The 25,314-nt window shown below is 40.6% G+C and overlaps 1 protein-coding gene across 1 annotated transcript in view; it reads right to left on the bottom strand.

The window, feature by feature from the left end:
- The window catches only part of prkcea (protein kinase C, epsilon a), a 658,830-nt gene that overhangs the window by 261,238 nt on the left and 372,278 nt on the right, over positions 1-25,314 (bottom strand). Inside the window, exons 4-6 of the mRNA XM_063055673.1 lie at positions 17,226-17,260; positions 14,224-14,309; positions 12,207-12,336 (exon numbers count right to left, since the gene is read on the bottom strand). Of these exons, the coding sequence (XP_062911743.1) occupies positions 12,207-12,336; positions 14,224-14,309; positions 17,226-17,260 (251 nt within the window). The remainder of the gene's footprint in view (positions 1-12,206; positions 12,337-14,223; positions 14,310-17,225; positions 17,261-25,314) is intronic.

Here is a 25,314-nt window from a genome sequence, read left to right as displayed (position 1 = left end):
GATGTGGGTTTGATTGAAATATTCACAAAAAGTTTGGATAAGTACACAATTGGGAGAGGGATGGGGCGGGGGGGGGGGGGGCTATGGTCCATGTGCAGGTTTATGGGACCAGGCAGAATAATAGTTTGGCACGGACTCCATGAGCCAAAGAACCTGATTTTATGCTGTAGTACTCTATAACTCTAATCTGAAAAACAACCCTCCACTCCCTTCCTTTATTTCCATCCACCAAGCCAATCTTGTATTTATTCTGGATCCTATTCTGACTCACCTTCTAGTGAAGTCTACGATGTAGGCCCTGGTCAAAAGACTTTCGAAAGTCAATGTAGACAACGTCTACTATGCTACTCTCATCTATCCTTTTGATCGCCTCTTCAAAAAATGCAATTAAATTCATGACACATGCCTTCCCATGCATTAAGCCATGCTGACTACCCTGAATCGATCCTTGCCTTTCCAGTTGCTCTAAATCCTCTCAAAATCCAGTCCAGAAAGTTACCACTGATGGTAGTCTCACTGGCCTACAGTGTATTGGTTTGTCCTGCAGCACTTCATAAATAAGAACATAGCATTAGCCAACATATAGGCTTCAATTACCTCAGCTGTCGTTAAGAAAGATATAAAAGTCTCTTGCACGTCCCCAGCAATTTCTTCTATTGTTTTGCTATTTTCAAACAACAAAGCATACAAACCCAATGATTTGTTCTTGTGACCCTATTCTAGGATTGTGCCCTCTTGCTAATATTGTTTCTTTACATGTTTAGACCATCAGACCAAAAGGCATAGGAGCAAAGTTCAGCCATTTGGCCCCTTGAGTCTGATCTGTCATTCCATCGTGGCTGATATATTCTCTCTCTCAACCTCATTCTCCTGCCTTCTTCTCAAAACCTTTGATACTCTGACTTATCAAGAACTTATCAACTTCTGCTTTAAATATACTCAAAGACTTGGCCTCCACAGTCATCTGTGGCAATGAATTCCACAGATTCACCACCCTTGGCTAAAAAAAATCCTCCTCATCACTGTTCTAAAGAGACGTCCTTGTCTTCTGAAGCTGTGCCCCTTGGTCCTAGAACTCTCTGCTATAGAAAACATTCTCTCCATGTCCACTCTATAGAGGCCTTTCAAAATTCAAGAGGTTTCAATGAGATCACCCCCTCATTTTTCCAAATTCCAGTGAGTCCAGACCCAGAACCATCAAACACTCCTCGAGTTAACCCTGTCATTTCTGGAATCATTCTTGTGAACCTCCTGTGGACCTACTCCTATGACAGCACATCCTTTCTTAGATAAGGGGCCAAAAACTGCTCACAATACTCCAAGTGTGGGCTGACCAATGATAGCTGAGAAAGCAGAAGCAAAAATCATGGTAGAGTGGTAGATATTGGGCTTTATAAATAGATAGGGTATAAGAAAAGTCATGATGAACTATTATATGCTTTGGTTTGTCTATGATCAGATCTTTCTTCTGGAATGATGCAAAGTCTTTACAGAAGGCGCAGAACACACTTACTAAAATGATTCAGGGGATGAGGGTTGTGAGTTGACGGAAAAAGCTCCTCCTTGAATAGTGGAAATAGTGAGGTGATCTGATTTGATTTAAAATAATTAAGAGTACAGAGAGGTTAGGTAAGCAGAAACGACTGATCTGATTTGATTTAAAATAATTAAGAGTACAGAGAGGTTAGGTAAACAGAAACTGTTTCAATTCAGGGAAAGTGTCAAGGAGCCACGGGGTAAAATGATTGGCAAAAGAATCAAAGGTGACAGGAGGAACGCAGGAGCGAGTTAAGGTGTGTAATGCACTGTCTTGAGGAACAGTGGAAAAAACCGCAGCTGTAGTTTTCAAAAGGGAGTGGGATAAATACCTGAAGGAAAGAATTTGAAGAGATATGGGGGGAGAGCAGGTTAGTTATATTAGCTGTTTCACTCTTAAATTGAGCCGGGGCAGACTCAATAACCATTTTGTACATGAGTGAAGGAAAACATGAGCTGTGGCAGAATTAGTTTTCTCCAAGTGCTTCAATTTCTAGGTTGTCCAAAGTGCTGCGGTTTCCTACCAGTGAAGGGCTGAATGGTGAATTAACAGGTTACGGTAAACACGGGTGGGGGTTACTATGCAACACACACAAAATGAAGTGCTGGATGGTGAATTAACAGGTTACGGTAAACACAGGTGGGGGTTACTATGCAACACACACAAAATGAAGTGCTGGATGGTGAATTAACAGGTTACGGTAAACACAGGTGGGGGTTACTATGCAACACACACAAAATGAAGTGCTGGATGGTGAATTAACAGGTTACGGTAAACACGGGTGGGGATTACTATGCAACACACACAAAATGAAGGGCTGAATGGTGAATTAACAGGTTACGGTAAACACAGGTGGGGATTACTATGCAACACACACAAAATGAAGGGCTGAATGGTGAATTAACAGGTTACGGTAAACACAGGTGGGGGTTACTATGCAACACACACAAAATGAAGGGCTGAATGGTGAATTAACAGGTTACGGTAAACACAGGTGGGGGTTACTATGCAACACACACAAAATGAAGTGCTGGATGGTGAATTAACAGGTTACGGTAAACACAGGTGGGGGTTACTATGCAACACACACAAAATGAAGTGCTGGATGGTGAATTAACAGGTTACGGTAAACACAGGTGGGGGTTACTATGCAACACACACAAAATGAAGGGCTGAATGGTGAATTAACAGGTTACGGTAAACACAGGTGGGGGTTACTATGCAACACACACAAAATGAAGTGCTGGATGGTGAATTAACAGGTTACGGTAAACACAGGTGGGGGTTACTATGCAACACACACAAAATGAAGTGCTGGATGGTGAATTAACAGGTTACGGTAAACACGGGTGGGGATTACTATGCAACACACACAAAATTAAGTGCTGGATGGTGAATTAACAGGTTACGGTAAACACAGGTGGGGGTTACTATGCAACACACACAAAATGAAGTGCTGGATGGTGAATTAACAGGTTACGGTAAACACGGGTGGGGATTACTATGCAACACACACAAAATGAAGGGCTGAATGGTGAATTAACAGGTTACGGTAAACACAGGTGGGGATTACTATGCAACACACACAAAATGAAGTGCTGAATGGTGAATTAACAGGTTACGGTAAACACAGGTGGGGGTTACTATGCAACACACACAAAATGAAGTGCTGGATGGTGAATTAACAGGTTACGGTAAACACAGGTGGGGGTTACTATGCAACACACACAAAATGAAGTGCTGGATGGTGAATTAACAGGTTACGGTAAACACGGGTGGGGATTACTATGCAACACACACAAAATGAAGTGCTGGATGGTGAATTAACAGGTTACGGTAAACACAGGTGGGGGTTACTATGCAACACACACAAAATGAAGTGCTGGATGGTGAATTAACAGGTTACGGTAAACACGGGTGGGGATTACTATGCAACACACACAAAATGAAGGGCTGAATGGTGAATTAACAGGTTACGGTAAACACAGGTGGGGGTTACTATGCAACACACACAAAATGAAGTGCTGGATGGTGAATTAACAGGTTACGGTAAACACGGGTGGGGATTACTATGCAACACACACAAAATTAAGTGCTGGATGGTGAATTAACAGGTTACGGTAAACACAGGTGGGGGTTACTATGCAACACACACAAAATGAAGTGCTGGATGGTGAATTAACAGGTTACGGTAAACACAGGTGGGGGTTACTATGCAACACACACAAAATGAAGTGCTGGATGGTGAATTAACAGGTTACGGTAAACACGGGTGGGGATTACTATGCAACACACACAAAATGAAGGGCTGAATGGTGAATTAACAGGTTACGGTAAACACAGGTGGGGGTTACTATGCAACACACACAAAATGAAGTGCTGGATGGTGAATTAACAGGTTACGGTAAACACGGGTGGGGATTACTATGCAACACACACAAAATTAAGTGCTGGATGGTGAATTAACAGGTTACGGTAAACACAGGTGGGGGTTACTATGCAACACACACAAAATGAAGGGCTGAATGGTGAATTAACAGGTTACGGTAAACACAGGTGGGGGTTACTATGCAACACACACAAAATGAAGTGCTGGATGGTGAATTAACAGGTTACGGTAAACACAGGTGGGGGTTACTATGCAACACACACAAAATGAAGTGCTGGATGGTGAATTAACAGGTTACGGTAAACACGGGTGGGGATTACTATGCAACACACACAAAATGAAGGGCTGAATGGTGAATTAACAGGTTACGGTAAACACAGGTGGGGGTTACTATGCAACACACACAAAATGAAGTGCTGGATGGTGAATTAACAGGTTACGGTAAACAAGGGTGGGGGTTACTATGCAACACACACAAAATGAAGTGCTGGATGGTGAATTAACAGGTTACGGTAAACAAGGGTGGGGGTTACTATGCAACACACACAAAATGAAGGGCTGGATGGTGAATTAACAGGTTACGGTAAACAAGGGTGGGGGTTACTATGCAACACACACAAAATGAAGTGCTGGATGGTGAATTAACAGGTTACGGTAAACACTGTTGGGGATTACTATGGATGGGGTTATGAAAATCACAGGGGAGTTGTCTGGCATGTCAATCAAAGCAGGTTGTCGGGAAATCATAATTGTAATGGGATTGATATGATTGTAATGTGATCCAAATCGGACTTGATGGGCCAAACAGTCACCTCGTATATCATGAGAACCTCCTCATGGACTGTTACCCGTCGTGGTGAGGGGCCTTGTGTATCTCAGTGAAGCCATGTAGAGCTGCTCAAGATGGACAGGTCATGGCAGAGAGGTCAGGCTAAATATAGTCCACTGGAGAAGGAAATGGCAACCCACTCCAGTAATTTGGCAAGAAAAGTCCATGCAGTCATGAAGAGTCGGACTCAACTTAACGACTGAACAACAACAATATCATGAGAAATGTGAAATTACGAACTCAAAGAATCACGTCATTCTTATTCTAAACATTGCTGACTTTCATTTCATTGGCTTTGGCATCTCTTCGTCTGCTGATTAACACAATGCCGCAAAATTTCATTTTTAGGTGGAGCGCCACAGTGACAATCCAAAACATGTTTGAGTGTCACTCGTGTGAACCTGGATGTCCCAGCTTTCTGGGAGGTCTTTGTAGCTGGCAGGTACACTGAGGCACCTGCTTGCTGAGTAGATCTGTCGCGATGTTCTCCGACTCCTTTTAGTTAAATGGAGAGGACTGGCTTAAAGGCAGAGTGGTATATTTCAGATAATACATATCTTTAAACACTAAGTTAATAAACATATTCAATTGTTAATTTAAATAATCATTTTAAATATCTAGCATTCTTTTTATTACATTTAAAATATCTTAAAAACTGATGGTGTTGCATTATCTTATTACTTGATTTTGAATAATTGTGGTTATGCAAGACATTCAAGCTCTGATAACTGGTGAATGTGGGGTATGACTTTGTTGGTTATTAAAGCTCTCTGAGAATGGAGTTTGATTTTTCAGTGAGTGGGCCTTGATAATCAGGAGTTTGCTTCAGGGATCAAATTCTTTCCCCGGGTAAAAATGGGTCATAAATAAGTGGGTAGGGCAATGAGCTGCTTACCAACTTGGGCCACACAAGAATGTATGATATGCACCATCAACCTAATAGATCTTTTTAAGTTTAAAAAAATTAAATACTAGTTAAAAGATTTTGCAAATCTTTTTTTTAACTTCCCAACTACTCACTACTGTTCAATCCGTTAAAAACTTTATACCTAAATACTTTACATTCATTACGGTTCTCTCTCCAATTATAATATTTCCCTTGGCCTTTCTCTTCCTCCTCCTTGTCTGTTCTCAATCAAATATTCACCTTTATGCACCAAACCTTTAGCCTACTGTAGAAAAGACTTGACATTCACAGTGAAATTCTCACGACCTTGTAATAAAACAAAGCTTGCAGTACATTCACTTAATCTGCATTGTACTGCCATCTGGTGGGATATGTTGGTACAGCCAGACTTAAATTCTCCATGAAAAAACACTGCTCAAAAATAACAGCAGCACATTTGGCAAAATAGCCCAGAATATTTCACATAATCATTATCAGATAAAATTTTACATAAAATCACAAAAGGAGAAGTCAAAAGGTGAACAAAGTTTGTTCAAAAACACAGTACTCTGTGTTGAAGTAGCAGAGGGGGATAGGTAACTAGAATAGTTTATAATACAAATTCGCTCTTTGAAAAATGTTACCACCACTTTTGAACTGGATTACTTTGTTGTACACAATAATGCTATCAACAAGTTTCATAACCAGGTTTTCACAAGCAACATGCATTTTAGCAAGAGTCATATGAATGATATTTTTAATTGTAAAGGTCAGGAATGGTAAGGCAGCGGGTCCCGATCCGAGATTGAGAAACGACCTGTTGCTTGGCTGATTTAAGCTCTGGGTCAGATTAAAAAATTCAGGGTGCCAGGACCAGAGGCAGAAGACAGACCGGTGTGAGACTCACTGCTCCACAAAGTTTACTTGTCTCTGCGCTGTACTGAGGCTGTGGCCTGCCAGTAACTGGCCCCTGCATCAGGTGTGACTGGCTTCATGGCTGCGGACTCACTTTTGCGAACTTCAGTTCTGAATGTGACTTGCTTACTTTTATTTTTTGCACGATTCTTTTTCTCTGCTCATTGGTTGTTTGGTGGTCTTTTTTTTTAATGGGTTCTATTGGGCTTAATTGTTTTGTGGCGGCCTGTAAGGAGACGAATCTCAAGGTTGTATATACTATACATACTTTGATAATAAATGTACTTTGAATTTTGATTTATGAAATATGGATCCTATGGTATGATCGCTTTTCAGAATACCTTTATTCGAGTAATAGCGACAAGATTTACTTTGGTATAAAGTAGTTTTCATCAGAGACTAAATGCACCTTGCATGTGCCATATACATCCATCCTGATGCCAGAGCATGATCATCAAAACTCTTCAAATGAGGCAGATGCACTCATTTTTTTTCCAATTCATATCACATATGCTCATATGGTATAAATTTTTTCACAAGTATTTTACATGTTTTCTTGCCTTTATTACATTTATTAGACAGTAAAAGTATAAATTAACTGAAATAAAAGCAAAGATTACATGCAAAATTACATGTACTTATTCAAAACTAATAAAATATTGGAAGACCAATAAGATATTACTATAAGCTCTTCTCTTCCGTCATGATATAAACTACAGGTTGGAACTCTCAAGTCCTTGGGAGTTTTTGGACTCTTGGGAACTGACTAACCTCAAAAATTACCACCCGATTGTCTTCTACTGAGCATAAAAACCTGTTCCCCAGGTCACATCAGGGTTATGAGAACTGTCAGTAACTCAAAGATTCAATAAATCAGAAATGCCATTGGCTAAGATTCGTGCTGGCTAAGCTCACAAAAGTTGCACTGGTAGGTTAGCACATACAAAATGTTGCAGGAACTTAGCAGGCCAGGCAGTATCTATGGAAAAGAGTACAGTTGATGTTTCAGGCTGAAACCCTTTGGCAGGATTGGAGAAAAAAAAAGCTGAGGACTAGATTTAAAAGGTGGGGGAAGGGGAGAGAGAAACACAAGGTGATAGGTGAGATTTGAAGAGGGAGGGATGAAGTAAAGAGCTGTGAAGTTGTTTGGTGAAAGAGACAGAAGGCCATGGAAGAAAGTAAAAAAGGGGAGGAGCACCAGAGGGAGGTGATGGGCGGGCAAGGAGATAAGATGAGAGAGGGAAAAGGGGATGGGAAATGGTGAAGCGGGGGCGAATGGGGAGGGATGGGGGACATTATCAGAAGTTCGAGAAATCAATGTTCATGCCATCAGGTAGGAGGTTAACCTGACGGAATATCAGGTGCTGTTCCTCCAACTTGATGTGGTCTCATCAGGACAGTGGACTCTTTTCAACAGATTCTGCCAGGCCTGCTGAGTTCCTCCAGCATTTTATGAGTGTTGCTTGGATTTCCAGCTTCTGCAGAGTTTCTCTTGTTTGTGATCGGTAGGTTAATCAAGCTCAATTTCAAATTTAATTGTCATTCAACCATACTTGATTACTCATGAATACAGCCAGATGGAACAGTCCTACTCTGAGACTAAAGTGCAAAACAATCGACAGTCATACACAGCCGCAGCACAAGGCACATTGAGCATATACAAGATATCAGTAAAATACAGTCACGCACAAAAGAAATCTATTCCAAGACCCTGCATCCATGAATGTTGCAGCATTCAACATTAACAATGTCCAATAGGGTCTTGCAATCATAAGAAAAGCAAATAAGACAATCACTGGCTGTTAGAAAAGGCAATAAGGTGATCACTCTTACTGATTACCTACAGATTTGTGCAAATTTTACATATTTTGTTTTTTTATCTTTGATTAAATTGAGAAATTAATTTTGGATTATTTTATGTTAAAAAGCAGAATATTACCTAGAACTGCATTTTGTTCAAGACCTAACCCAGCAACTAACACAAGTTTTTTTTGAGCACAGATAGGTTATTTCATGTCTGTCACTGTGCTTTAATTTGCAAATGCATTGGGAAATATTGCAGTTCTGTTATGTTCAAAGGTTATTTCTAGAACTTACCGAGATAGATCAAACAAATAAAGTTACTCTGTGCACACTGATGATGTAGCAACAATGTGCAAGTATGGATAGTGAGATACGAGGGAACACCTAACTCCACCAGCAGCCAAGATATATTTAAGTTATTTTCCAACCCATAACATTACATCTCTTCATGTATGAGAGCTCCATTCACGAGTCAGGTAGCAGCAGGGCAGAAGCTGTACTTGGGTCTCATGGTGCGTGCTCTTGGGCTTTTCAGTCTTCTGCCCAGTTTAGGAGCAGGAGGAGGGAAGGAGGTTGAAGGGTCCGAGGACAGGATGTTAGCTTCCCACGCATACCTGCCTGGAGTTCTGCACACCTTGTTAAACCAGGGTTGTCACTGACTCAGTGTGGTTAGGGATTCCTGACACTGGTAGCTCCGAATGATGCTCAGTTAGGATCTGTCAGATTATCAAAGTAAACCATGATGGAGTTATGATGGAAAATGAACAGTACGGTCCAAAACTCTAGCCACATATGTACAGCTAGGGAGCATAGTGCTATATTCGACAACGTGGAGCGGACAGCGAGCTTGTAAGTCTGGTGGGAGTGGTGGGGATGTTCAAAAACATCTTCAATTTCTCACTGTTGCAGTCGGAGGTTCCCACCTGCTTCAAAAGGACGACACTCGTACCTGTGCCCAAGAAGAGCACTGTGAGCTACCTCAATGACTGTCGCCCAGTCGTATTCACACCTACCATAATGAGGTGCTTTGAGAGGTTGGTCACGACCAGAATTAACTCCTGCCTACACAAGAACCTTGGTTAGGTTCTTGATTATTAAGGGTGTCAAAGACTATGGGGAGAAGGCAAGAGAATGGGGTCGAGAGGGATAATAAATCAGCCATGATGGAATGGCAGAGCAGACTCGATGGCAGAGTGGCCAAATACTGCCCCTATGTCTTATGGTCTTATGGATCCACTACAATTCGCCTATCGTCACACCAGGTTTACAGTGGATGCAATCTCACTGACTCTCCACTTGGCCGTGGATCAACTGGATAATAGTAATAGCTACCGTTCATCGGCTTGCTGCTTACTGATCTTCAGCTCAGCGTTCAACACAATCAGCTCTGATAAACAAGCTCCAAAACCTAGGCCACTGTACGTCCCTCTGCAACTGGATCCTTGATTTCCTCACCAGGAGACCACAGTCAGTGCAGATCAGAAATAATATCTCCTCATCGCTGATAATTGACACTAACACACCTCAAGGATGTGTGCTTAACCCAATTCTCTACTACCTCTGCACTCGTGAATGTGTGGATAGGCACAGCTCAAATGACATCTATAAATTTGCCGATGACACAATGGCAGAATTTCAGATAGTAGCAAGGAGGCGAGATAGATCAGCTGGTTGAGTGCTGTTGCAACCACAACATTGCACTCAACATCAGAAAAAACAAGGAATTAGTTGTGGATTTCAGAAACAGGAAGTCCAGGGAACACACACACGTCCTCATTGAGGAATCAGCAGTTTCAAGTCCCTGAAGGTCTATCCTGGGAGCAACATATTGATGCAATTACAAAGAAGGCATGACAGCAGCTATATTTCATCAGGAGTTTGAGGAGACATGGTATGTCATCAAAGACTCTCACGAATTTCGACAGATGTAGTCTGGAGAGCATTGCCACTTGTGATGGAGGGGGCCGCTGCACAGGATGGGAAAAAACTGCAGAAAGCCTCTCCAGCATCGAGAAACCTTCTAAAGGCGATGCCTAAAAAGGCAGCATCCATCATTAAAACCCCGCATCACCCAGGACATGAGGTCCAGGACATAAAGGCGATGCCTCAAAAAGGCAGCATTCATCATTTAAACCTCCCCCCATCACCCACTACACGCCCTCTTCTCTTTGCTCACATCAACGAAGAGGTACAGAAGCCTGAAGACACACACTCAACATTTCAGGAACAGCTTCCTTCCTTCTGCTGTCAGATTTCTGAATGGACAATGAATCCATGAACATTACCTCACTCTTTCTTTTGGTATCTTTTTGCACTCCCATTTAATTTATGTTTTATTATACACAGTGGATCCTGGTTAATTGGGCCTTTGGTTAATCGGGGGCAGCTGCTCATTTAGGAAAACTCTTAAAGAACAAAAACTAATCAAGAACCAGCCAGGATTCACTTTATTTGGGACACTCTGCTGCTTAATTGGGGCAAGAGACTGTTGCCAAATTGTTTCTAACGGGTCAGATGTGCGCACTTGTGTAGCCACTAGCCATGACACCATGCATTTAAATAGCATCAGTTGCATGTGCTTTTTATAATAGTGTAGTAGTATTCATAGTGTTCTAATTTGTTTGGTATTTCATATATAATTTGCTATTCAGTTAAATGGTTGCTTATTTCTTTTATACCTTTTTAACTAATTCTATGAAACTTCAGCTAATTGGGGCAGCTAATTGGGCCAAAATGTACTAGCCCTGATGTGTCCCAATTAACCGGAGTCCACTGTACCTCTTATTGCAATTTATAGCCTGTAAAAATTACTAGGTAGTACAATGTACTGCTGACAGAAAACAACCTAAACCTGATTCTGATTCTGAGGTTGCAGCCACAAACAATGCTTTTTTTTTAATGACCTATTAGAATCATCTAAATATTTTGGCAGCATATGAATCTGATTATAAAGAATTTACTATACATCTGCAGGAAAGATGGGTTTCGATTTGGCTTACAATAATGCATGATAAAATAGCATGGTTTCCTGAAGGGAAATCTTGACTGACAAATCTGTTGTAATTCATAAGTGTTGTGAGAATGCCTGCTTCCACCAAACTCTCGGGTAGTGACCCTAGATTGCAACCATCCCTTGAGTAAAATGTTCTTCCTCAGAACGTCTGCAGTTCTTTACCCATCACCTTAAACCCATGCCCTCTCATTTAGGACACCTTGCTTGGGTTGGTTAGTCAAAGACAACCGGAAGAATTGTCTGAGACGTTAAAGACATTTCAGAGTTGAGGATGGACAGATTTTAAAGAGACTGTTATAGTGCTGAAGGAATCTGCAGTTTAGTTTTGAATGATGTAATGAGTCCACCATATGGGTAATTCTGGTAAATGATAAGGCAAGTTAGGATTTAAAAATTGCCATTTAGCACTGTGACGTACAAATAAAGAAAGCACAAAGAAAAACGTAATTCATTTTCTGTTAAGATATACAGCTGAGATCATTCCTGCCATACAGGAGTTACGAGTTTCAGATCAGAACCCTCCCCCAACCAACCAGACCTGTGTATAAAGGCTTTCCTTCAGATCTACCTTAAATCTTCTGCCTGTCACTTTACAATCAATATTCCTGCACCTTGAGCCATTCATCTATTCAAAGCCATCATGATCCTGTATGTACTTATTCATTAAAATGTAATCATGTGAAAATAACTGATGGATGATTAACATTAGTGATCTGAAGCAGAAGAGAGTCATGAAAGGTGCATGTTTCCGACAGTTTATTTTATTTTAGCGCTTTCAATATCCTTGCAATATGAGATAGCTTGCTAAAATAACACTGAATCCAGATTTCTTACCTTTGCATTGTAATCCTTGTTTCATGAAACCCCAGAGCAAAGAACCACAGTGATCGCAGAACGTAGGTACTTTGAAATTGTGAATGCTAAATTTATGAGGCATGTTGACACTGAAGCGCTGAGAGCCCACCTGCACAGAAACAAAACAGAAGTAGTGCATTTTGGCTAAAGATTTTGAACCGACATCAGAAAACTCTATTCCAAACAGTTGTTGGAAGATGTTAGAAACATTCAAGATTCAAGATTTACGATTGTTTATTGCCGTTGTTCAGAACGTGACTGTGAAGAAGGATGAAATGATTGTTACTCTGGATCTAGTGCAGCATAAAAACAATACAATAAGCATAAAAACTATAAATATAAATACAAAAGCAATTCTATAAAACACAATGTACAAATAACTGAGTTTGGCTGTATACACATAAAATTAACTTACATACCCATAGCCTGATTATAAGGTGACTAACTGGAAATGATAAGCGATCATGTGACTTGTGGCAAGAGGAACTCTTCCAGGTAGCAGCAGAACATAACGTGAAATGTAACTACGCTACACGCTTATCCAGTGCAAGGGCTAAATAGAAACATAGAAAACCTACAGCACAATACAGGCCCTTCGGTCCACAATGCTGTGCCAAACATGTACTTACTTTAGAAATTACCTACGGTTACCCATAGCCCTCTATTTCCTGAGCTCCATGTACCTATCCAGCAGTCTTTTGAAAGACCCTATCATATCCGCCTCCACCACTGTCACCGGCAGCCCATTCCACGCACTCACCACTCTGCATAAAATAACGTACCCCGACATCTCCTCTGTACCTACTTCCAAGCACCTTAAAACTGTGCCCTCTTATGATAGCCATTTCAGCCCTGAGAAAAAGCCTCTGATTATCCACACGATCAATGCTTCTCATCATCTTATACACTTCCATTAGGTCACCACTCATCCTCTGTCACTCCAAGGAGAAAAGGCCAAGCTCACTCAACTTATTCTTCTAAGGCATGCTCCCCAATCCAGACAACATCCTTGTAAATCTCCTCTGCACCCTTTCTGTGGTTTCCACATCCTTCCTGTACTGTGGTGAGGTGAGCAGAACTGAGCACAGTACTCCAAGTGGGGTCTGACCAGGGTCCTATATAGCTGTAATATTACCTCTTGGTTCTTAAACTCAATCCCATGCTTGATAAAGGCCAATGCACCGTACACCTTCTTAACCAAAGGGTTAACCTGCACAGCAGCTTTGAGTGTCCTATAGAATCGGACTGCAAGATCCCTCTGATTCTCCACACTGCCAAGAGTCTTACCATTAATACTATATTCTACCATCATATTTGACCTACCAAAATGAACCACCTCACACTTATCTGGGTTGAACTCCATCTGCCACTTCTCAGCCCAGTTTTGCATCCTATCAATGTCCCGCTGTAACCTCTGACAGCCCTCCAGACTATCCACAACACCCCCAACCTTTGTGTCGTCAGCAAATTTACTAACCTATCCCTCCCACTTCCTCATCCAGGTCATTTATAAAAATCACAAAGAGACGGGGTCCCAGAACAGATTCCTGAGGCACACCACCTGTCACCGACCTCCATGCAGAATATGACCCACCTAGAACCACTCGTTGCGTTCAGTGGGCTAGCCAATTTTGGATCCACAAAGCAAGATCCCCTTGGATCCCATGCCTCCTTATTTTCTCAATAAGTCTTGCATGGGACATTAATGCATCCTTTCTTCATTCTATTAACTTTTGAAAGTCTACTAGAGGGTTACAACTCAGTATTGTTGTTTTATCACTTGGAACGACAGATAATCACTTTTTTTTATTAAGGTCAAATGAATTTAGAGAGGACTGCACAGCTGTCATGCCAGTCTGTAATTATGCCATTTACTGCAACAATATTACAGAAAAGCATTCTGTATTATTTCTTTTCATCTCTTCCCCCCACTCCCAACCATGGTTGTGCAATATCCCATCATATATAATTACATCATGTAAAATACAGTATATACCTCATCCTGCGTTTCTTGCTTCTTTAAGCCAGCACACTTGGTTATGATAAGTTCATGACATCGCTTATGCACCACACAAGTGCAAACTGTAAATGCAAATGAAAAATCCTTGGTTTATAATGCTTTTAAACCTCAATGAGTATCTGTTAAGGGGGAAAACCACAACTGAAACAACACACACCAGCAATTACAGTTCAATCCATCAACAGAATTGTCAGCAATCAAGATTTTATTACATTTGCTTAATTTGCAGTTTATTTTCTTTCCCTTAATAAATAAAATGATAAAATGTAAGATGATCATTATAAGCATGTGGAAAATGTTTTAACTTGACATAGTTAAAAGCACTGACAATTTTGCATCCCATCACAAATACAATTTGGCATCTTCATCCCTTCTGTTCTAATTTGAAAAGTATCATTAATGAGCATCAAAATATTATTGTAGTACAAACTACATATTTTAAGTTCCCTGTTTTATTAACCACATTTATTCTAGCTGCACTTAATCATTCCTGATTTACTTCACTGTTCTTTTCTTTTCAGATTGGCCTTGATTATCCACTACGACCCATCAATTTATCAATCCAACGAAGTGTGGCACTGTGTCTGGAAGGGCAGCTTCATTCAGTTTCAATAAAATATTCTAAATTTCATCAAGCAGTCTTGATCTTAGACAAATGAGCTGAACAATATTTGTTTCTGATGCTTTGTTCTTTACAAAGGAACAATAGCATACACAGAAAGAACTGTGGGCTGTAATTATGTCCAATGTTCTTGTTGCTGCAATTATCTAAATGGCAGCCAGTTTGGGAAAAAGAAACCAGCTTCTATTTTAATTCATTAAAGTGTCAGTAAAATTAATGATTTATTAACACTGGTCAACACTTTATCAATTTATCTCAGATTTAAGGTCAATTTCTCAACATCTACTATAAGCACAAAGGGGGAAAAAACTCTTAATTATGTCTGCCAGAACATTTTTGTTAAACAGTCCACTTGGATTTCTTGTTTCAATGTAAAATGCCGGGAGCTCTTTCTCTCAAAAAATATCCAATTTGTGGATCGGATAAATGCAGCTGAACAGTGGAAGGTTGAAAGGTGATTAAATCAATCCTGGGTATATTTCATTACAACAGAAAATTAATGTAAAATATTAACAAGAGTATGGATAGAAAATTAGTTGATTGATCCTATATTTATAAAAATATTCAAATAATCCCTTTTGCAAAGTGGGCCATAGCCTGCACTCCACTGGCTGGGGACGCAGATGTGGAGAAAATCGGGGAAATCTCAGAGAGTGTTGTTATCAGCTGCAGGGTTTGTGAGTATGAAGGAAATAAGCCATACTGGATACTTGCCTCTGTAACTGTACAAGACACTAACTGGTTCATAACTAGAGCTGAATACAACTTCTATCATTATAGTGTCAGACAGTAGCCACAGAATCAGAATCAGAATCAGGTTTAGTATCACTGGTTCTTGTCATGAAATTTGAGGTTTTGTGGTAGCAGTACATTGCAAAACATAATAATAAAAATCTTTAAATTACAATAAGTGTACATTAAAAAATAAAATAATTAAGTAGTACAGTTGGATAAGACTGACACTGAAAGGTGGTCAGAGCAGTCACCGGGGTGGGGGTGTGGGGAGGGGTCGGTGGCAGCGAGTAAGACAACAATATTACGCTTGGTTCAAAACTGTTCAGAAATTGTGGGCCTACATTTATTCTCCAGGAATCTCACCCAGCATGAGAAAGAATATGGATACTCTCTCACATTCATGACAATCTCTCCCTGTAATTTCCTTTAACTAGTTATTTTTTATTCAACATTTACACTCACCATTCCAAAATAGTAAAGGGTTTTCTCAGATACAAGATATATCTTCCTACCTTTTACCTGTTAATCTACCAGAATTTGAGATTATTTATTCTCTTCCCTTCCCACCCGCAGTGATATTTACTCTCCTGTAAACAATTCACTGATATTTACATTAGCAAGTTCTGGAAGGTTCAGGAAATATAGAATTCAATAATGCTGTTAAATAGAAACATTTATGATTAAATCTTCCAACCCCTTTTGTTGATTCTTCATAGTTCTCCTGGTACTGGACTGAAAGCAAAAATGGCCATCGGCCACATTCATAACAGCTCTTCAACCAGTGTTCAATTGACAAAGTAAATATTTCTTTCTACCAGTACTTTCAGATCGGAGCAATTTGTTCCAATATTAATAAGAACATTTCCTATATGATTTCCTGTCACAATACAAATCCAATATTGACCATCCTGAAACCTAGCTACACTGGTCTACACTTTTGTTTTGGCACACATCCCATTGGATAGTCAACGAAAACAATGATAATAGAAACATAGAAAACCTACAGCACAATACAGGCCCTTCGGCCTACAAAGTTGTGCTGAACATGTCCCTACCTTAGAAATTACTAGACTTCCCCATAGCCCTCTATTTTTCTAAGCTCCATGTACCTATCTAACCACAAAATAATCTGCAGATGCTGGGGTCAAAGCAACACTCACAACACCCTTCATCAGGGTTCCGGCCCGAAACGTCGACTGATCTTTTCCACGGATGCTGCCCGACCTGCTGAGTTCCTCCAGCGTGTTGTGCGTGTTGCACGTACCTATCTAAAAGTCTCTTAAAAGACCCTTTCGTATCCGCCTCCACCACTGTTGCCGGCAGCCCATTCCATGCACTCGCCATTCTCTGAGTAAAAAATTTACCTCAATATCTCCTCTGTACCTACTCCCCAGCATCTTAAACCTGTGTTCTCTTGTGGCAACCATTTCAGCCCCGGGAAAAAGCCTCGGACTATCCACACGATCAATGCCTCTCATTATCTTAAACACCTCTATCAGGTCACCTCTCATCCTCTGTCGCTCCGAGAAATATATATTGAGTACATATATTAAATATATATACACACACACAAATAATATTGAGTACTTGATAGCACAGGAATTTGAGAGCCATCTCTTACCCTGGCACTGGTATCCTTGTTTACCTATTACTCCCCTGTAAATAAACAAAATAACACATTAGATAATTGGAAAATTGTTACTGACAGGGTCATTCTCGAAAACACAGTTCTTTGTGTGTACAAACAAATTTTTTTCAGAATTTCATATTTCTATACATATCTCACGTTGATCTATAGATTTATATCAAAGTTGATTGAGATCACTCTGAAATAGTGAAATAAAATTATGTCTCTTTACACAGTTGAAAGCCTCAAAGAGGACCACAACCTTGTCATAGGGTTTGAGGGCTTGTGTGCCTCAATAACTTGAAGAGCTATGTTGGCTGAAGTCAGGGCTTTATGCTTTGGCTCCTGGTAAGGTCACCCATGCCAAACAGGTCAAAGGGTAAAGGCCAGACTAATAGTGGTCCACCGATCCTCCAGGTTTGGGGGTTCAGTTCAGAGATAACAACCCTGGCTGGTAAAACAAAATTGTTACGGAAACAGCAATGAAGGTTCTCTCTGTATCTGAGTACCATGGTATTCCTGAGTCTACACCCGGCACTTGCATGACTGAGAGTAGGGAAAACAAAGAGGATGCTACCGATATGATGAAGGAGGACCTTATTGTTGTGCTAAATGCCAGCAGCAGAATGGGCAGTAAGTAGTTTAATAGTTTAAAAAAATTATATATTTTTATGCCTTCAACAGCTGATATTCATAATAATAATTTGCTTGTTTGGATTGGAGAACAATAATACAGAAAAGTTGCCATGGCCTTTTTGAATTGAGCACTCCAAGTTTACATATTGAAGCAATTTGATTGTAGCCCCAAAGAATTAATTGGAAAATTACAGGATCTTAGATGTAACTGGCTCTGCAGGCTTTATATGCTAACGAATATCAAATAATTTGCATTCTGTGCTGCAAATTCAAGCCCGCAAAGATCTCCACAGCGAGTGACAATCTCATTTCAATTAAGAGCGATAGATACACAAGAGATGACATGAAATATGAGAAACTTGCTGGTCTTTCCCCCACAGCTAACTATGCAAATTTATCATCATGAATCCTTGAAGAACCCAGCAAGGCTGTTAATGAACTCTTCCCAGACTTGGTAAAGTGCCTTTTGATTGGTGTCAGCTTCCCTCACAGAAAAGCTGTTTGTTTCACCTGCTCACTTGTGGGGTAAAACTTGGGAATATAGACCTCAGTGTCAAAAGTCCAGCAGATGTTACTTTGGTAGCAGCTATTAAAATTTATACTCTATAAAATATAGTAATGTTATGAGTTAATAATTAATATAGTAATATTACACCAATACACTAACAAAAATACACATCTCACATTAAATTTTAGTGAAATAAAGTTTCTAATAATATTATGGAAAAACATATTTTCCAATTACAGAATACATGGAATTGCTGCTGAAATGTTTCCATTTGAAGGGTCTTATTGCTGGCATAGACTCTTCCCTGAGCATACTGCATCAAAAACAAAGGCAAAGTTTAAAAGCAACAAGAAGTGGGATGAGATATTGAATTCTAAGCCATGTGAATCCATGAATTCTGACTCCAGTGCTTTGCCAGTTCTCCTATTTAAGAAAAGAATACAAACGTTCTCAAATGAAAATGGCTTATTTATTTATCAAGAGATACAGCGTAGAACAACTGAGCTGCTCCACCCAGCAACCCACCTATTTAACCCTAGACTAATCATGGGGCAATTTACAATAACCAATTAACCGACCAATCAGTACTTGTTTGGACTGTGCACCCGGAGGAAACCTACACACTCACAGAAAGGACACCCAAACTTCCTCCAGCCAGTGTCAGGAACTGGATTCCCAACTCAGACGCCAGCAGCTGTAATAGTGTTGCACTGACTGTGATGCTACCGTAACACACTTTGTGTTTGTGCTAACCACCGGGCTACTGTTGCCTTATGTTTTCCTCATAACTCCTTCAGTCCAGTCAGAATCAGAATCACTTTATTGCCAGTACGTGAAACATACCAGAATTGATCGTGATTCGGTGCCAAGCATAAAACACATGACAATACCATAACAGACAACACAATAACAACCAACAAATTCTGGTCAAGATGGTGCCAGCGAACAACGATTCCTCGGGCAACATCTTCCAGATGGCCAATGTCTTCAATTATTTCACTTCTTCAATGCCTTCTGCTTGTTCTCTTGTCCTGATTGTGTTTGGAGACTGTTGGACCTGTGACGTGCAGATTGGAGTTTGGTTGAGAGTTCTGGCACTTTGCTGCCCCTGGAGAGAACTGCGAGCATGGGCTTCCTTGAGCAGAAGACCGGGGCCATGGTCGACTCCATTCCGAAGCCTCGAGGAAGGATCAGGGTGAATGAGGAGGAGGTCAGCAGTCGCTCTCCACGAGGCCACGGGCTGCTGGCAGTTGGTAACTGGGTTGGCTACATTTAGAAGGATGCAGGTCAGTTTGCGTGGCGGATGCTCTTCCTGGAAGGACTGAGTTTGAGCGGCCACTCTCCTTGGTTCTGGTAGGGGGATGTTTTCGAAATTCTGAGACTTATGAAATTATTGGACTGTAGTTTATATAGGTCTCCTTCAGTCTTCTTTGTTTTCTTTCTTGGTGCCAATTGGTTTTCCGGGTGGGTGATGTGTGGTTTTTTGTGTGAGGGAGGGGTTGGGGATTTGGAGTCTGATGTTCCTGTTGTTTTTTTCTGTCTGGGTGATCTGTTGACTTTTGTGTGTAGGAGAGGGGGTTGGGGGTTTGGTGCTGTTCTTTTTTGCAGGGGAGGGGGTGGGGGTTAGAAGTCAGGTTTTTATTGAGAGTAAACAACAGGAATTCTGCAGATGCTGGAAATTCAAGCAACATACATCAAAGTTGCTGGTGAACGCAGCAGGTCAAGCAGCATCTATAGGAAGAGGCGCAGTCGACGTTTCAGGCCGAGACCCTTAGTCCTGACGAAGGGTCTCGGCCTGAAACGTCGACTGCGCCTCTTCCTATAGATGCTGCTTGGCCTGCTGCGTTCACCAGCAACTTTGATGTATGTTGCTTTTTATTGAGAGTGAGGGGTTTGGAGGTTTGCAGTTTTTGATGTTCTGTCTGCCCTTTTCCAAATGGGTGCTCTGTTAGTTTTAGTGTGAGGGAGGGGTTGTGGGGGGGGGAGAGGGGGGTGGTTGGTGTTTGGTATTCCAGCTGTCATTTTCCCTGTGGGTGATCTTTTAGTTTTTTGTTGGGGAAGGGGTTTGGGGTTTGTAAGTTTGCTTCATTTTCCCTTTCACGTGGTAAGGGTGAGGGTGATGTCTTTTCTTTCTATGGATCCAGTGGTTTTTCTGTATTTCATGGCTACCTGGAGAAGACGAATATTAAGAGTTGGATTGTACATGCATTTTTCAGAAAAAAATTACCTTTCAAGTTCCTATTAGATTTCTCTGTTCTCACCTTTAAACCTTTACCCTCTAATTCTTGACTGACTCTGGGAAAATGACTGCATACATTGACCCTACATAATCCCCTCATTTTCCAGTGAAAAATAGACAGGATAAACTTCAGATATGCCAGATTTAATGTGCCCATCTTTTTCATTTTCTCTACTTCCTTGCTGTCAACATTATCTCCCTGTCCCATTGTCTCAACATCAGTGTCAAAGTCTTCAAATACACAGGGTTCAAATCTAGCATTCACTTCTTAAACTCAGACAGTTATCTACGTTGAATCCTCTTCAAAACCAACATCTCCATTCTTTAGGTATGGGAATGTTGTTATATTAACCACACAAAATGCCATTAAAGAGTTATAAGGAGTAGATACCTAGGTTACACAATGTTGACTTTTTCCACTCCTCTCAACAACATCAACATGAAGTTATATCCCTTCATAAAAACTCCTAGATTTAGACACAATACTCGAATGTAGTGTATATGGATTTCAGCGAGGCATTTGATAAGGTACCCCATGCAAGGCTTATTGAGAACTTTAGGAGGCATGGGATCCAAGGGGACACTGCTTTGTTGATCCAGAACTGGCTTGCCCACAGAAGGCAAAGAGTGGTTGTAGACGGGTCATATTCTGTATGGAAGCTGGTGACCAGTGGTGTGCCTCAGGGATCTATTCTGGGACCCCCTACTCTCTGTGATTTTTATAAATGACCTGGATGAGGAAGTGGAGGGATGGGTTAGTAAATTTGCTCATGACACAAAGGTTAGGGGTGTTGTGGATAGTCTGGAGGGCTGTCAGAGGTTACAATGGGACGCTGATAGGATGCAAAACTGGGCTGAGAAGTGGCAGATGGAGTTCAACCCAGATAAGTGTGAGGTAGTTAATTTTGGTAGGTCAAATATGATGGCAGAATATAGTCTTAATGGTAAGACTCTTGGCAGTGTGGAGGATCAGAGGGATCTTGGGGTTCGAGTCCATAGGACACTCAAAGCTGCTGCGCAGGTTGGCTCTGTGGTTAAGAAGGCATATGGTGCATTGGCCTTCATCAATCATGGGGTTGAGTTTAAGAGCCGTGAGGTAATGTTGCAGCTATATAGGATCCTGGTCAGATCCCATTTGGAGTACTGTGCTCAATTCTGGTCGCCTCACTATAGGAAGGACATGGAAACCATAGAAAGGGTGCAGAGGAGATTAACAAGGATGTTGCCTAGATTGGGGAGCATGCCTTATGAGAATAGGTTGAGTGAACTCAGCCTTTTCTCCTTGGAGTGACGGAGTATGAGAGGTGTCTTGATAGAGGTGTACAAGATAATGAGAGGCATTGATTGTGTGGATAGTCAGAGGCTTTTTCCCAGGGCTGAAATGGCTAGCACGAGAGGGCATAGTTTTAAGGTGCTTGGAAGTAGGTACAGAGAAGATGTCAGGGGCAAGTTTTTTACGCAGACAGTGGTGAGGGCCTGGAATGGGCTGCCGGCAGCGGTGGTGGAGGTGGGAACGATAGGGTCTTTTAAGAGATTCCTGGACAGGTACATGGAGCTTAGAAAAATAGAGAGCTATGGGTAAAGCCTAGGTAGTTCTAAGGTAGCAACATGTTCGGCACAGCTTTGTGGGCCAAAGGGCCTGTATTGTGCTGTATGTTTTCTATGTTTCTAATAACTGGATTGGGTATTTTATACAGTCTGTTGCATAACCGTGACTTATCTTTCCTAATCCAGTCACTTCCTCCACACTGCAACTGAGGCTACAATTTACTGGGCTCGGCCTGACCTGTGATCTCAGATGCACAGAACTCTGACTTTGCCTCTGAACAATTGCAAGCTCCACCACCATTTGTGCCACTCCCCAAAGTCCTTCAATTTAAGTTCCTCTCCCTAATCCCTAGGCACATTTCCCCTTCAATTCCACAAACCTGGTCCCAGATATAGTCATAGAATCATAGAGCCATAGCAAAGCATAGCACAGAAACAAGCCTTTTGGCTCATCTATTCTGTGCTGAACCATTTTCCTATTTTTCTCAGAATAATCTGCAGTAGCACAGTTCACAAAGAATTATTCCTAAGGTAACGTCAACTAGAGTCAGAGAATTATAAATCAAGGAAACAGACCATTTGGACCAACACATCAATGCCAAACAAGGTGTCCATCTGAGATAATACCATTTGTCTATGTTTCGGCTGTATTTCTCGAAATCTTACCTAAATATTTTATTCGCAAATTATCTTTTAGATGTCATTATTGTGCCTGTTTTAACTACTTTGGCTGGAAGCTCATTCCATATATGCACCACCTTCTATGTGAAGAAGTTACTCCTCTGGTCCCTTTTAAATCATTCCCCTCTCATCTTAAGCTCATGCCCTCTAAACTTTTGGTTCCCTTTTCCTTGGAAAAAGGCTGCGTGCTCTCACACTCTGCAACCCTCAATTTGGTCAAGTTCAATGACTTGTGTGCTATTAAACATCCAAGTACCGATGAAGCAGTCTTCAGCATGCTGCACAATGATTTATTAATAAACCAACTGAGTTGATGAAATTGGATCTGTTTTGATAGCTTCCTTACCAGTAAAGACTGGATATTGAAGACCAATAGTCGAACAACCCTGCGGCATTCTACTCTGGCATTTGGTGTGCCTTTAATCGGAATGTTAAAATATATTATGTGATAGTGCTCTCATCCTCGAAAGCTTTCTTCATGATTAACTCTCAGTTACATTAATCAAAAGATAATTTGTATTTGCTTTTCACAGCTACTCATAGTGCTATCTTTGCAACACAATTCTCAAGAAAGAAATCTGTAGCTCAGGAAAATTTTGAAATGAGGAAGTTAATAATGAGTTAGTTAAACCATGACATCATTCAAAGGAAAGCGAGTTACTGCATATTTTATTTAAACCACTGGCACTCTACTCATTCAAGAGTTTTGCATATCATTAGGAAGACTTTCATTTCATCAATTACACTGGACAACAAAGATCTGGCTTCCTGAATTCTGTGGACTTAGGCTGCTGATAATGAAAGTCACTATGAAATTTCCCTATCACACACCATTTTTTTGATATTGCCTACATTCGTTATTTCAATTCATAATTCAAGTCAGAATAACTGTTGCGAAGATTAAGGTCCACAAATCCAACAGGTCATCCACCATAGGCAATTCGAAGTAAGTCTAGTAGGACAGGAGAAATTGACATCAAAGGCATTCAAGAATGTTGCTGAAAGTTTACATGTCAGCTACAGAGCACCAAACTATGTGCAGCTGCTTGACAATATGCTTCAAGTATACGAAACCAAGAAGTGCAACATGTCACTGAAGATTCATTTTCTGCATTCTCATTCAGACATCTTCCCTGAAAATCCTGGTGCTGTCAGTGACGGACATGGTGAAAGGCTTTACCAGGACATTGCGGTCACGGAGAAACAGTATTAGACAACTGGAATCCATCAATGCTGGCTGATTATTGTTGGACACTGAAGTGAGAAGCCTCAGACACTGAGCTACAAACGAAAATCAGCAAAACATTTTTAGTTTAGTTGAGCTATTGCAAAATGTCAGCACCGGTATGCAATTAAATGTGTTGTATTGAATAGAAGTTAATTTCTTGTTTCTCCGAATTCCTACGTGATACAAGTTATCTGAAATTATATTTATGTTCAGTTTCAAGTGGTCTATCATAATCAAAAAGAAATTCTAAGGAAGCAATACCTTTGAAAAAACTTTTTTTCCAGTGTTATTGAAGGGAGTGTTTTGTTGCACCATTCCAGAGGGCAGTTGCGGCCTACTTCCATCAGGTTAAATGTACAAATTTAAAAACAGTATAATGTAAAAGGAGCAATGGGGTGGAATAAAAACCTTCAGCCAACTTCATTATGACTCCATTAGCAAAAGATAACTCTAATCTTCAGTAATAAAACAGTTTGACTTATCAAGACAGGATTAAATTTTCAGAGCCAGAAACAGTCAAAGAATAGCTAAGAGGTACGGTAGTGCGACCACAGCTAAAATGCCTTCTTCGGAAATAATCCAAGCCATACTTTCAAAGGAAGTACCACGCAACTGTATTTTTATAATGGTGATTACCTGCAGGAACAAAAGCAGTATCTTAATTTATTCTGCAGGATATATTTCTTTGTTCAGACCAAGTGTTAGAACAATGTGTCACTGGAGATAGCATCGCAAATATGTAAAATATAACAGCTGCCAAAAGAACAGAAGCAAGGTTATCACAGCTGGGATAAATCTACCCATAGCTTGTCTGTATGTCCAATAGTTGGCTAGAAGCTAACTTATCTGGCATTTTGGTATTGTTCCTGACTCATTCAGCCCCTTCTATCTTTTATTGCAGAGAAGCCTTGTAAAGTTATTATGCCTGATTATAGCTGATTGTCAATAGAGAAGTGTTGGAGTAGAATGGTTTTTTCAGCTGTACCAAAGGTTGCAGACAGGTTATGAAAACAGAGGATAGATAGATTGCCTCTTTCACTGTCACAGCAGATGTAAAATGCAGACTATTTTCTGAGTGAAGACAAATTTAGAAAAATTTTTCACGACACCTCTCAATAAATTAAGTCTAATGCTTTTGCAAGGTAAAAAAATGCCATGTATAGGCAGCCCCTCACCCCCCAGATGACAAACACCCAACATACGTACAGTCAATACATACAAATGAGCACTTGGAGTAAAGTTA

The sequence above is a fragment of the Mobula hypostoma genome, chromosome 8, assembly GCF_963921235.1.
Source record: "Mobula hypostoma chromosome 8, sMobHyp1.1, whole genome shotgun sequence".
Lineage (NCBI taxonomy): Eukaryota > Metazoa > Chordata > Chondrichthyes > Myliobatiformes > Myliobatidae > Mobula > Mobula hypostoma.
Note: the sequence above shows the minus strand (reverse complement) of the source record. Positions and strands in the feature narration are given on the sequence as shown.